We start from the raw sequence: 15,205 nt of genomic DNA, 5'->3' as shown, positions 1-15,205 counted from the left end.
ACTCCTTACGAGCTATGGACAGGTAGGAAACCATCACTGTCTTATATGCACATATGGGGATGTCCTGCAGAGGCTAAACTGTATAACCCCCACATTAAAGCCTTTGATCCAAGAACAACCAGTGGATATTTCATTGGTTATCCAGAAAGATCAAAAGGATACAGGTTTTATTGCTCATCTCACTCACCACAGATTGTTGAAACGGATAAGGCTAAATTCCTAGAAGATGGTTCCGTAGGATTAAGTGCACTTCAAAGCATTGGTTTTGAGGAAATACAGGATCCAATTTCATCATCTGTTAAGGAAAACATCGAAAGATACCACATTGTTATTCTTAATGATGGCGTGGTTGATCATTCGATTGTTAATGCACAAATCCAAAGTGAACCTATTGTGGACAATGTGGAAGAACACGAACATGATGATTGGGTTCAATCTGAGCCTAAGGAACGACCTGTTTGGAGATCCACAAGGATTAGAAGATCTGCCATACATCCTGATTATGTGGTGTACCTTCAGGAGCCTGGTGATTTCATAGATATGGATGATGACCCGTTGACTTTTATGGAAGCTGTTGAAAGCAAATAATCTTTGCACTGGATTGAAGCCATGAAAGAAGAGTTAGACTCTATGGCTAAAAATCAAGTGTGAAATCTTGTCACGTTACCTAAAGGAGTAAAGCCCGTAGGGTGTAAATGTGTCTTTAAGACCAAGAAGGACTCCAAAGGTAACATAGAGAGACATAAAGCGAGATTGATTGCTAAAGGATTCACCCAGATGGAGGGCATTGACTATAATGAGACATTTTCTCCTGTCTCAACTAAGGAGTCAATGAGGATTATTTTGGCCCTCGTAGCTCATTATGACTTAGAGCTACATCAGATGGATGTGAAAACAACGTTCCTCAACGGGGATCTGAATGAAGAGGTATACATAGTACAACCTCTTGGTTTCTCTGAAAATGATCGCTTGGTTTGTAAGCTTAACAAATCAATATATGGACTTAAACATGCCTCCCGACAGTGGTATATTAAATTTTCCCAAGTCATTGTGACTTTCGGGTTTACAGAAAACATTATTGATCAATGTATATACCTTAAGGAAAGTGAGAGTAAGTTCATTATATTGATGTTGTATGTGGATGACATCTTACTTGCAACCAACGATATAAAGTTACTTTCAGAGACAAAACAGTTTCTTGCATCACATTTTGATATGAAAGATATGGGTGGGGCTGCTTATGTTCTTGGCATAGAGATTCGTCGAGACAGAGCAAAAGGTGTTCTAGGCCTCTCTCAAAGATCCTATATAGAAAATGTGTTAAAGTGATATGGGATGGAGAATTATTCTCCTACTTCTACACCCATATCAAAAGGTGACAAGCTGAGCCTAAAGGATTGTCCACAGAACGATATTGACAAAGCACATATGAGTGCTTATCCAAATGCATCAGTTGTTGGCAGCTTGCAGTACACGCAGACATGTTCTCGACCAGATATTTCTTTTGCAGTAGGGGTACTTGGCAGATTTCAGTCTAACCCAGGTTTACCCCATTGGAAGGCTGCCAAGAAAGTCTTGTGGTACTTGCAAGGGACAAAAGACTATATGTTAATGTATCATAAAGTTGATCACCTAGAGGTCATTGGCTACTCAGATACGGATTTAGAAGGATGCCTTGATAGTAGAAAATCTACTACTGGGTACGTCTTCTTACTTGCTGGGGGAGCGATCTCTTGGAGGAGTGGAAAGCAGACGACCACTGCTGCCCACACCATGGAGGCAGAATTCATTGCATTGTACGAGACTACTTCGCAGGCTATATGGTTAAAGAACTTCATATCACAGTTAAAGGTGGTTGATTCCATTGGGGAGCCACTGAGGGTCTACTGTGATAATGAAGCTGCAGTGTCCTTTTCGAACAACAACAAAAGTACTACGTTATGCAAGCATATGGAATTGAAGTATTTTGTTGTTAAAGAAAGGACAGAGAATCATTTAGTACATATTGTCAATATTGGTACCAAAGAGATGATCGCTGATCCTCTTACTAAAGGGCTAGCACCGGGATTATATTTCGAACATGTAATGAGGATGAGATTGTTAAACTCTTTTTGACATATGAATATAAATAAAGTGATCACTTTCAGTTTTTGATTCTCATTATGGTTGTTGTCAATCTCCTAAGGATTAGAGATTCAACTAAGGACCTTTAGAATAGATTATAAAGGTCAATCTATTCATCAAGTTATTTTCATAAGGTTTTTTGGTTAAAAAGATTTATCGTCGGATAAAGTGGGAGAATGTTGGATTAACCACCACGATTAACGTGGTGGTTAACCACAATGTGGATACATCCCCTATAAGGGATGATCCTGCCGATAAATCAGCATAAGATGAAGGGGAACGGTTACACAAACCGTTCCCACCCTATGCGTATAAAAACAGGGTATCATGAGCGACCCTGTGACGGAAATATGAAGGTCTACTCACCGACTGCATCTGGTAGCCTGTGCTCGTGGAGGGCAGCAGTCCAGCTGAGCAGAGAAACTCCGGCGACCACAACAGCTCCATCAATGGCGGCATCAGGTACGAGCGTTCTGCTTTTTCCTTTTGTTTTTGCAGGGCCACCACCATACAGGGATGCCAATAGTGGCTTCGCCGGAAAACCCCCCAACCGACTCAACATATGACACCATCCCATAGAAAGAGAAGGAAGGTCGGTAATTTCTCATTGTTTGTTACATTTTAATTCAAACCAAGCATATAAATAGCATTAGTACAGTAAAATTTGAGAAAAAAACCAAAAAAAAAATGCATGAAAATCGCGATTCACAAAATAGTTTACATGTGGCCCTATATATATATATATATATATATATATATATATATAGAGAGAGAGAGAGAGAGAGAGAGAGAGAGTCACTGGAACATGAGAACTAAAATATGAGAATTAGAAATATGGCATTTCCAACACTTTTTTTGCAAATCCAACCATGTGGATGCGCTTGGCATGGTGAATTTGCTAGGAATCAACCATTGGATCATGTATTTTCGATGAAAAAATGTGTTTTTTAAATGCTTGAATATTTATGAAGATTCTGAGCCATTGATTTTAAAGTCTTAAAAAAATCTCCTTTATGCATCAAAATTGGAGGATTCAAGAGCGGGTTTCATATAAAACCAAAGCACATATGTATGGTTAGATTTAAGAGAAAAGAATAAAAAACCCATGAAAATTGTGGTTCAGACATTAGTTATCAGATTTCTAGTTCCCATATTCTAGTGATAACAGATAACTATTCTTAGATAGCTCACAAGGGCTCTCAACACCTGGTTGGATGAGCTATATATATATATATATATAGTCGAACTTTGATGTAGCACGTGACCTTATTCCAATGTTTTTCTTTTTCGGGTCTAGAGACTGAGAACGCGATGTACCAAATAAAGACTCGATACTTCAGGACAATCCAGTGCCTCTCCCACAAGTAACAAAAAGGCAGCCTTCCCGACCTTACCAAGTCTTCTGAATATTTGAATCAAGTATATGAAGATAATATTCGCCACCTTCAACAGTACAATACTTGGTAACCATCCTCAACATTGTCATCATTTTTTAGAAATCAGCAGTTCAAAATGCACCAAAAGTTCACTATTGAAATTAATCATATTTTTTCATCTGAAAAGACGATCTAATGTGTAAATGAACAATGCAACATACGTCTGCGAGGTTACATTAATCAGATAACGCTCACAACCATGACTTTCTACTGGAGACGGGGGTACAATAAGAGTGCACCAATATAACCCCCTTAAAGGGTATTTGCTCCTCGGAGCAAAGATAATATAACATGCTTATGTTAGACTCAATGATCCAACAGCTTCTAATTGATTGAAACTCAACATAACCAATTTATACATCCTAAACCTAAATTATCTTTGAATGATTAACTTACTTCTCCTCTTCATCTCTCTCACCTTCATTTGGAGATTGCCGATACCCGGCAACATGGAAACCAGCAACCCAACGTTACTTGCTTTTAGTCTCAAAAGTTCAGAAAAAAGAATGTGGCTTAAACCAGTAAAGCCATTGGGTGAGCTGCTTGAAGTTTTCTTCTCACTGAAAACAGGAAAACATGCCGTTCTCTCAAACAATAGGACTCCCCTGACGGATGATTCTAGTGAGCTCATCACCCATGGCACCTAACAAGACTGGCTTCCTTATAACCCCATTTATTCCGACCTGCAGACACTTCTCCTGTATGTGATCATCAGAACTCGCAGTCAGGGCAACAATCAATGGCCACATACCACTGGTTTTCCTGACTCTCAGAGCAACCTCAAAACCATCCATTCCTGGCATGAAGATATCCAAGATCACCACCCGGAAGGGGTCCCAAGGATTGCTAAGACGACCAAGAGCATTGAGACAGTCAAAACCAGATGCCACAACTGAGACTTGGCAGCCCAATTTTTCCAACATTTTGCGTGTGGCTGCACGGTTGGCACCATCTCCATCGGCAACCAGAACATTGAGTCCTTTAAGGATGGAATGAGTAAGATGCTCAGAGGATCCAGGCTCACGTGTTATCAGTGTTGATTGCCGCAGTCGTAGCTTCAGCATCAGAGTCATGCTCTCCGCTGGGCCTCTTTTATCTGAAACTACCCATATGTTACCCTGCATTCTCTGCATGACAGAACAAGCATAACGGAATAAATATGGAGATACATAACTGGGAGTTAATCATACAAATAAAATTTTTTATTTTTGACCTCAGGCTACAATACTGATTTTTCGTACCATCTTCATCTTCCAACAATTGCAAATGAAATATTATGACACAGTATCATGTAATAGCGTGTTAGATCCACTTGTTCATGCTGCATGCAAATACACTAATGTACACAAATGATTGTTTCAAAGTTTGAACCACAGCAAGAACAATACCAAATGATAAAGATATGAGATGGATCAATAATTCCTGCTATTTCATAGATTCATGGACAAAATTTAATCCAGAGGTGTCTGTCACTCGGATCATTTTTGTCTCTGTAAGAGATAAGGTTTAAAGATGGCATAGGTGATCATTATCACACGGTAAACAGAAAATTGTAATTTTTTTATTGCAGAAAATGCTACTATCAAGCCAATTGTCTTCACAGTAATAATCAATGACATGCTAAATCAAGCAACTAAATTGGGGGGGGGACACATTCATCTAATATCATGTCAACAAGGCTAATACAAAGAAGGCCCAAGGATGCTTCTGATCACTGTTCCATCACACACTCATGCACACAAAAAAATGAAAGGAATCACAGCTTTTATGACACTGAAAATGCTACCAATTAGCTACGTATGTCAATGTAACAAGCATAGCCATGTCAAACCATGAAAATCATGTCAAGCTGGTGGCATTCATGTATATCATGACAGTAAGCAGTAGAATTCATAGTCCTACAGGCAACAATGGAAACAAAACACCATCCCTAGTGATAAATGTGTTATACTGATAGTTGCTAACTAGGTTCCTATGTAGGCAAGATATTCCAAGTTAGTTTTCCTTTTTCTTGTTGTCTCTTCCCGAGGAAGGACACATCACCCATTTTCAATAGAACTCCCTGTATTCAAATGCCAAATTGCCAAAAGAATCTGAAGTCGAGTAAAATGCTCGAGATTAATGCTCAATCAAGCAAACATATGATGATCAGTACACTTCAAAACCTCAAACTAAAATTCTTGTGGAATTAACATGATATATTAGGAATCCGGACTGATCAGTAAAAACCCAGAAGAAAACTGTGAATTTTGTATCTTAACCAAAGGAAAAGAGAGAGACAAGAAAAAAAGGCAAAGTGACATGGGTGATGCGGGTCATACCTGAACAAGCTTTTTACACATTGTGAACCCAAGCCCCTCGCGTGGTCCTTCTCCACTGATTTTCCTTGTCAACCGGCATGATTCATTGCTTATGCTGCTCTTATTCCTAAATTCAAATTTCACATACACATAACCATCGGAGAGTGACTCTGGCTTCCATGGTGACCACCTTGGTTCTTGGTTCACCTCACTCTCATCATCGACAGAAGCATGAAACAAAATCAATCCCTCTCCATGGCCACAACTTAACATGTTTCCAACCATATGCAATATCACCTGAAAAATTCGTTTTTCATCACCAATCACCTGATCTGGTACAGATCTTCCAACCTCAAATTCAAAACCAAACCCCCTGCAAGTACACAGACAGTTTGCCAAGGCTGCCACTTCCTTGATCATGGGATGCAGCTGAAATGAGTGCAGCTCGAGAGACAGCCCACCATGATCAGCAGTTGAAATCTCCATCACATCATTGATCAACTTTGAAAGGACGCTACCTGTCTTTGCCATCATATCTACAATCAATCTCTGATTAGAATCTAGATTGTCAAACTGAATCACCGACAGCAAGCCAGAGACGGTGTACATAGGTGTCCTCATACCATGGCTCATCACCTTCTGAAATGAAACCCTTGCTTGGCTCGCCATCATAGCATTTCTTCTTGCCAGTTGTAGCACTTGATTTTGTGCCTCTAGCTCCTCTCTCATCAACTGTGATTCCTCCAAAACTGCAGCATGAGAGAGAGCAACAGCTACCTGATCGGCAACAACCTCCACAATCTCCAACTCTTGGTCACTCCAAACTTGTGAACTTTCACCTGGAAGAACCAGAACAAGAATAGCATAGCAAGCCTCGATCAGTTCAGGGGTTCCACCCTTGAAGTTCGAAACTTTCAACATTGGCATCCTGATGGCAGCAATGCCTCCCTCAGCCACCAAGCCACAACTGCTTGCTGATGCAAGTGCTGAATCTGGTGTCAAGATCTTTGCCCCTTTTGTTTCCCATATATACCCAATATCTGGGTCATTAATTGGGATAGAAATTTTTAAATTCCGATTTTTGAACTCATACATCAAATTTATTTCAGTTTTTTGGGCATTTGGCATCCAAACTGCACAATTTTGAAGTATTAAAGTCTTTGAGAGCTCAACAAGAGTAGTGTGCAAAATTGTATGACGATCGAGCGATTTCCTGATTTCTTGTGTAAGCATCCGGACATGCCAACTCGTTTCTTCCTGTTTCTTCATCACCACCACCTCCCTGTCAAGCTCCTGAGCTTTCTGCTTCAGAAAAACTTCACGAACCTTCACTCTTAATAGTTGAGGAATAAGAGTAACCAGGGTAATGGCAGTTGCACAGGACACCAAAGCAGTAAGCAGTTTGAAAATGGTAAGTGCCAGCATGAGATGGAAAGAGTGCGGGGTATAAGTCCATACAGTCAGAAGGTGTGTTAACCCACAGAGAACTATAAATGCTCCAAACTGAACAATCACCCATTTAAACAGGATAATGTTTGAACAACTTATGAAGTACAGCAGCTCAAGAGGGATTGAGAAATATGCCAAGGCGATGAAAAAATCACTCACTTTCTGGCATTGCAAAATGCTCTCAATGCCCCAGAGGCCATCATCATCGCAATTGCAATGGGGAAACTCCCCACGGGCAACGGAAACAGACAACAGGACAGAAGTCACTAGAAGACCCTGCCCTAATGTTAACATTGCATCAATAAGAGAACTTCAAGCCCGGAGGAGGGAAATGCACGTATAAATCTTCCCTTTCCATCAGAAGTTTGAAGCCTTAGAAATCCAAAAACCTGCAAAATAAAGCCCCAAAATTTCATTTCCGTTTTTATTCCAGTGGAAGCAAAGTAAAATCATAAGAACAATGGCGAACTTCTAAACCAAGTAAATTTGAAACAGTGAAGAGTGTGATTCTTCCAATCTATACAGTATCAGATATATTTCATGGGGACCTCAGTTTAGCAGCTGGACTAATACCTACATCTCAACAATTTGAACTTGTGATAACAACTCGCTTTTATGATGCAGTCTTCTTGCCTAACCCCATCATGACAAACAAAAGGAACTCAAAAAATGGCATTCCTGATATCCCATAATATTTTCAGAATGGCATTTCATCCGCCTATATTAATCAAGTGAAAACAGGTAAAGCGCTATTAGGCTCAAAAACATGAAAAACTAAACCAACAAAAGCTGAAATATCCAACTAAAGAATAACTACTAATATTTCTAGATCAAAACGCTAAAAAGTAAAGAAGGTCTAAATTCCTAGGTTCACCATGGGCAACACAAAACGTTCACACACATTGAAAATTAAGTTCCTATGATCAAAGAGAATCCCACATTCTAATCAGAGAAAAGATCTAAAACCTATTAAACCAAGAAGATAAGAAGCAAAAATACATCCAAAACTTCTAAAGCATCCATATCAATTCCACAGGGAATCAATTATCCATCGATTTTTTTTTCCAGTTTCTCAATCTCAAGCTCCCATTTTTAGACAAGCAAGAAAACCAATAAACCAAACCTGGGTCCATAGTTATGACCAGAAAAATCTGATCAGTAACACAAGGAAAGAGAAACCAGCATTAATCCAACAGTATGAGATTTGAAAGGTATCATGAGACAAAAAACCTTTTAAGATGGCTACAGAATCTAAAGCATAATCCCCAAACTTATAGTCCAGAAAAAACAGTGGAACTCAACTGAGACAAAGCTCAACCTCCCTAGATGAGCATTAGAAACAAATCCAACTTTAGAATTCGCTCAACTGATAAGATCAAGTTTTGAAGTAAAATCAACTTCCCAAATTTCTTAGCACCCAATTTAATCACAGGGGAGATTAATCCAATCAAAAAATCATATCCATTAGGGTGATGATATTCCACTCCCCTACTTTCGAGCTCTTAATTCTGAGACATAAAAGGGCAAAAATGAAGACCATAAAATCCATTCAAAACCTAAAACCCCAAAAAAGAGAAGGAACAACTTCCCAACAAAATCATCAACTCTGCTGTCCAACAGCAACAAAAGAAACCAAAAAAGAAAAAAAGGAAAAAGGAAAACGCCAACTTTCTATAATACCAGAACAGACTCAGATCCAAACTTTTGACACTCAATTCAAACTTCAACAAAAACAAGAAAAAGGAAAAGAAAAACAAATAGCTCAAATTCCCAAAAGGAAAAGAGGACATAGTCCAACATGAATTTGGGCCTTCTGAATGGATGGTTCAACATGATAATCAGCAAGAAAGGGAAAAACAAAACTCACCCGAAAACCCATTTCTGCCATGGCAAAATAGGAGCCATTAACTCCCCAAGCCAACACCTTATCAAACCATTATGATCCATTTAGTCCACAAAGACTCAGCACACAATCACAGACAGAAGAAAAGAAGGCCCCTTGCTTTTGTTGGTTTTACACAAGATGACATCTCTCTCTCTCTCTCTCTCTCTCTTCAAGATAGAAAGCAGGGAACGCAATTAGAAAAAAACACAGAAGGGTTTATTTATAGCAAGAACTGATTACAGTGAGGGAGAGCTTGAAATTTCGAATCAGGCAGTTAAAAAATAAATTGGTTTTCATTCGTGAGCGTCTGCACTTGGGGAAGGAACATGAAGCGAAACTAACATGGTTTCATCTTTTCTTGCTTTCCCCCACCTCCACTCTTTTCTCCTTGCTTGAGGTGGACTTTGAAATATAACCATTTTGCCATTCACATCAGATGCCCACGGTGTGCCACGAAACTCTAATTTTGAAAGGACACATCATTAATGCTTTTCTCTCGTTAACTCCTCTGTGATCATGCGGCTAATCACACACCAAAACCTTTCCTCTACCAGCTCCCTTAGTTTTTTTTTTTAATTGAGACGAGAAACTTTGGCAAAAAACCAAGTTACTTAATATGCTCGCTCCTTTGCGATGTAAACTCCGAATGGGGTCACCCACACCCAAGTCCCGCACATTCAGTGAGAGTCGAACTTGGAAGGAAGGGGTTAGCATATTCTCTCCATGTATTAACTTGAATGAGAGAGAGATTGTTTTGTTATTGAATTTATATTAATGATAATAAAGGTGGTAATGGTGGATCCTAATCTCATAATCTCTTTAAAGTAAAAGCAAATTGGGGAATGCTGCTTACCTTGTTAGCTATTTCTAGAAAACCTTCACACATTTGGATGGTTACATTTTTAACATTTACCTAAATAATTCCCTCAAATTTCTGATTTTTTCTCAAAAGAAAGACTTTTACCTAAATAATTTTCAAATAAATATTGGTCTTTTTTTTTTAACCCAAAAGAGGAAAACCCATTGTTAAACAAATCAGCAACGAGATCATTTTAATCACTTTAGAATGTGAAATTACTTTACGAACAACAATGCTTTTGAAACATAAAATTATGAACATACGCAGTTAAATGTAATAACCTACAGTTTTTTGTGAATTTCTCAAAAGTTTAATTGTTTTTGAGAGTTAAATGTAATAACTAATAAGTTTAATTGTTTTTTGTAAATTTCTCAAAAGAAAAGCTTTTTTTTTTTTAGAAAGGCAAGTTCCGTTGGTAAAAAATGTTCCATCATTGAAAAAATTTTGCCAGCCTTGAATAGCAAGGCCATGTGAATATGAAAGCTTCTTCACTTTTGTGGCTATATCACATCTTGACAAAAACCTACTAATTAAAAACAAAAAAGAACAGTTCAAAGAACATAGATAACACCCCATTTTAATTGGACATGAGGTGACAGTTTATTGGACCCGATCCATAAGAGACGTTTGAGGGCGCACTCGTCCAGGATGAGTCCCTCTTTGAATGCAGTTGCCCGAGACGCAAGAGTTGGGGGGTTGGAGGGCTCAGACTTTTGCGTCCCGACCAAATGGTAGACAAGGCACTCTTGTGTTCCATTTTGAGCGGGACGCAAGAGTCCTGCATTTTATGCTGGATGTGGGGCCCACAATTGAGACTCAGTCGTTCTGGCAGATGATTGTACGCTTGCAATCAAACGCCCTCTATGTAAGTTCGGGTTGGATTATATGAAATCCAAGTGGGGCTCCCGTAACATCCTTTTGCGTGTTTTTCTTCATTAAAAGCTAATTCTATCTCATGGACTAAATTTGAAGACAAAATGGCCTACTGAGGACCCTTTTGTCCCCGGCCAAGTGCCTATCAAATGCATGACAACTTGTCTGGAGAACTACTTTGTCCTGCATTTCAAACGCACCTAACAATAATGATAATTAAAAGACTGCAATTACACTTCAAGTTTACCATCAACCACCACATGTCATATTTGGGTGCAATTAATTTACAAACTATGAATTTTTATGCTTTGTTTTTCTATAGGAAATCAGGGGGTTAAGCAGATCTCCACTAGTTATACACGGTACCATTGAGTTTTGAACTTGCAACATCCCATAACAAAGTGACTTGCACTAACTGCGCCTACCAGATAAGCAGAACCGTCGTTGGTTATAGATTTTTATGCTAAGGACAGAAGCGCATGGACAGGACGCTCCAGAACATCCATGCACATCCAGGAACAGAACAGGATGCACTGTCCTGCCCTGCCTATGCGCCCCAAAAAAATTATTTTTTTGTTCGAGAGTGTCTGTTATCGATTGTTCCTTGGAGGGGCACAGAACAACGGTGGACGTCAAATAACCGTTCGCGAAACTCACCAACTTACCGTCCACGCGTACTGCGTTTGCGTGGGGGTGCGAACTCCTGTGGAGCCTACGCTTGGTGCTTCCCGAGGACGGGGGCGGACGGCGAATCAAACGTCCCGTAATGTACACAAAATATCTGATCTATCGATGCCTAATCTTGGATAGGCAAGAGATGTAAAGTCTATTCGTTGTCTATAAGTCTAGACCTCACAGTCAGGAATGATCATGGCATCATCAATCTCTCTCTCTCTCTCTGCTTGCGAACGTGTCCGTAGGGGGTCCTGGTCACTCGAAAGATGTGCTGCTGCATCTGATCAGGCAACACCTGTCCTGTTTTTGGACTTTGTTTGTGGACTGTTCTGTGGGGTCAACTATCACTTGTTGTCCAGTCAGGTGCAGCCTCACGTTCTTTTTGCACCTTTTTGTGCAATGTGATCGCACCTGATCCTAAGCCAACTGTGTGTCTGTATGTGCGCGCATGCATGTGTGTCTGTGAGAGAGAACACTTAGAAGCCTTTGGATATCAGCCACTTCAGATCCAGAAAATCAAGGAAGGAGATGGATCCAATTGGGATCGACAAACTAGGTTCCCCATTATGTATGTGAATTTGGGCCAGCAGTATCCTAACTTTGCCAAGGTCCAATTGGATCAACCATCATTATGCACACTAAATAAAATGGACTTTATGATAGCATGTTGACTATATATATATATATATATGGGTATTGAATCCTCATTATCTTTTTTTTATGATGAGGAACCCTTGCCAAAGTGAGGAAAACCCTGGGTGGGGCTCCAATACCACCCTGCCTTGGCCTACCCCTGAAAGATATGGACATACTCGTGCACTAGCGAGGTTTGATCTGGTGCCTTCATCTCAGCACCGTCACAACGAACCCACTGGCCACGCGGGTGACCCCATGGCTCCCCATTATCATAGGAGGAACACTGTTCCACATGTTGAGAGAATTTCATTTGCTCCTCCTCCCCTCAAAAATATCTTTTGATCTTTTCAAAAACTCTTAACATCTGGAGGCCCAGTGGTCCTCACCAGCCTATGTATGGCATCACATCTCTTGCTCTCAATTAGACAACCACATTGGTCCCCTAGGAACCCCTAATGTTAAAGCTGCAACAGCATCTGATCTCCAGCAATGAGAATTAACTTGGCTCTACTCCCTTATGTGGTTGAGATGTGGGTTCTCAGACCGGGTCTCAACTGATATGGGCCCACCAACCATGTGGGCTTGACATAGTTAGTGGTCCCACCGACCATACCTTGAACCTGAGGCTGGTTCAGATACTATTATGTGCGTATGTACGTTACCAAGGGATTGTTGGGCCTAAAGCATACAAATATCATCATATGCACATGGAAAAATTCTATTTGGGGTCCACTGTTTTTTACCCTAATTTTTACAAATGGGCTTCATATTTCTGAATTTCCTGATATGGGCATCTGCTTTCCTGGGCTACCTTGATTATTATTAGGTCAAATTATAAGTAGAATTCTGATAACAACACTCATAATTAGAGGATCGAATCCTTTTCTTTTTTAATGAGGTGAATGAGTACATTTTTGGATTTCAAAGGATCATAAAAAGACATTTAAAAAAAGGGTAGGGCGTAGGGATGGCAGTGGGGCGGGGCAGGGGACAAGGTCTCCACCCCCGCCCGCCTCAAGATTTTATCTTCCACCCCTGCCTCCATCCCCTGCAGGGAATGGATTTTATCCTCCATCCCCACCTTCTTCCCCGTTTCATGTCCTCCATCCCCGGTTCAAACAGGGATGAGGTGGGGGCGGGGACGGGGCGGGGATATTGCGGGGAAAAGTGCACGTCCATCCCCAGCCGGGGATGGATTTTAACCTTCGTCCCCGCCTCCATCCCCGTTTCATACCCTTCATCCCCGGTCCAAACGGGGCGAGGCGGGGCGGGGCCCCGCTTTCCCCCGGTCCACTGCCATCCCTAGTAGGGCTGCTAGACGAGCTGAACAAACCGAGATTGAAGTGTTTAGGCTTGGCTCATTCTTATAGTAAGCAAAACCAAGTGAAAACCTTATAATGAGTCCGAGTTAAAGGAGTGAAACTCGAGCAAAATATATTGTTTTAGAATTGAGTGAAGATTAAAAAAAATATGTGTAAAATATATCCAAAATGTATTTTTTACTCTTCTTTGAATTGAGCAGAGCGAGCGAGCACCTGTTATTCATGTTCAGCTTGTCGAGCCTATTTTAAGAGTTTGGACGAGCTTTTTACTAGCCCAACATGAGTCTATCCGCTAGTACATGGAATCACTGCCCAGCAGGCGGTTTGGGGCTCACCTAAAACGACTTATTGGTTTGGGGCCCCACCTAAAAAGGCAAGGTACACCCCCCCTACCAATAAAACAGACCATGTGATACTTTGGACAATTTCGCGTGAGATTCAGCGTGGCAAGGACGCATCAGTCCCAAGAAACAAATTGATAATGGCCCAAACAGACGCTACCAAAGACAAAATAAAACATATGCAGCTTTCCTTGTTCCTTGAGCCATCCAAAAGTGGGAACCATTTCAGAAATGCATATTCATACTAAATTTGTTCCTAAGAAACATTGTTTTGTTTAGAAAGATTTAAGGGAAGGGAATCATCTGATTGTTAAAGCTTTTTAAACTTTTTTCATGTTTTTCTTAAATTTGACTATATAGATGCATTCTACATGCTAGATTTTATAGGAATTAACTGTAGTATTGTCTGATTATGACCCATAGTTAAGTTTTTATAAGGTTTAAAAATTGATACCTTATTTTTTTATTTTTTATTTTCAAAGATTAAAAATTCAAGTTTTGTATTGAAAAAGCATGATCCAACTGCCATTTCCTAATAAATTAACCAAGCCGAACACATCTGCAAAATCGATATGCGAAGAGCAAACAAAAAACAGCTGGTAGAGGCTATAAAAGTAGTAGGCAGCTATCACTTTTGCCATATAAGGTGGTAGCTGCTAACCACTTTTTTAGCTAAATGCCAGTTAATCGGATTTTGTTGGGTTTTTTTAATATTTTTCTTAGATCTAATCATACACACGTGTAAAAGTTGTAATTTTTTGATACTTTATGAAAAATAACAGTAAATTGAGGTTAAAATATTATTCAAAATTAAGGTGGAAATATAATTATAATTTGAGCATTAATTAAGATTCTGAATAAAGCTCAAGTTAAGAATTTATTCTGAATCAAGGTTTTTATTTTAATAAAATTTAATCTAGATTTAACCTGAACTTAAATAAAATCTAATTTGAGTTTCAATATTAGTCAGGATTTGAATTAAGTGTATATTTCAATTTGGAGTCTTATTGAATTTCGATTTCAATTTCTGAAGTTTTATCAATTTGAATTCTAATTTAAAAATTCAAATTCAGATTGAATTTGAATTTAAATTCAGATTTAAAAAATATGTCTTGAATATTATAATTAGATTTGAGTTTGATTCAAATCTAAATTAAGACTTAATTGAATGCTAATTCAAGTTTAAAGTATACAATAATTTATATATTTTATTAAAAATTAAATTTGAAACCTTCGATTAAATCTAGAAATAATACCTACGAATTCTTCAAGATATTTTTAATGAATAAAATAATAATAATGATA

General features: G+C 39.2%; 1 protein-coding gene across 1 annotated transcript; it reads right to left on the bottom strand.

The window, feature by feature from the left end:
• Window positions 1–3,648: 3,648 nt before the first annotated feature.
• LOC149813363 (protein EIN4-like) lies at window positions 3,649–9,568 on the bottom strand. The gene is made up of 3 exons (XM_089991500.1): window positions 9,177–9,568; window positions 5,882–7,698; window positions 3,649–4,687 (listed from the first exon to the last, which is right to left on the bottom strand). Exons 2-3 carry the CDS (start codon window positions 7,601–7,603, stop codon window positions 4,148–4,150), a joined length of 2,262 nt encoding a protein of 753 aa, XP_089847626.1. The 5' UTR covers window positions 7,604–7,698; window positions 9,177–9,568; the 3' UTR covers window positions 3,649–4,147.
• Between the last annotated feature and the right edge of the window lie 5,637 nt (window positions 9,569–15,205).

This window comes from Nuphar pumila, chromosome 16, assembly GCF_984573655.1.
Source record: "Nuphar pumila chromosome 16, dmNupPumi1.hap1.1, whole genome shotgun sequence".
Lineage (NCBI taxonomy): Eukaryota > Viridiplantae > Streptophyta > Magnoliopsida > Nymphaeales > Nymphaeaceae > Nuphar > Nuphar pumila.
This window is presented reverse-complemented; position numbering and strand designations above follow the sequence as displayed.

Coding starts and splice junctions, on each gene's coding strand:
- LOC149813363 (XM_089991500.1), bottom strand. CDS start 7,603: ATGTTAACATTAGGGCAGGGTCTTCTAGTGACTTCTGTCCTGTTGTCT. Junction 4,688..5,881: donor TGTGTAAAAAGCTTGTTCAG/GTATGACCCGCA, acceptor TCTGTCATGCAG/AGAATGCAGGGTAACATATG.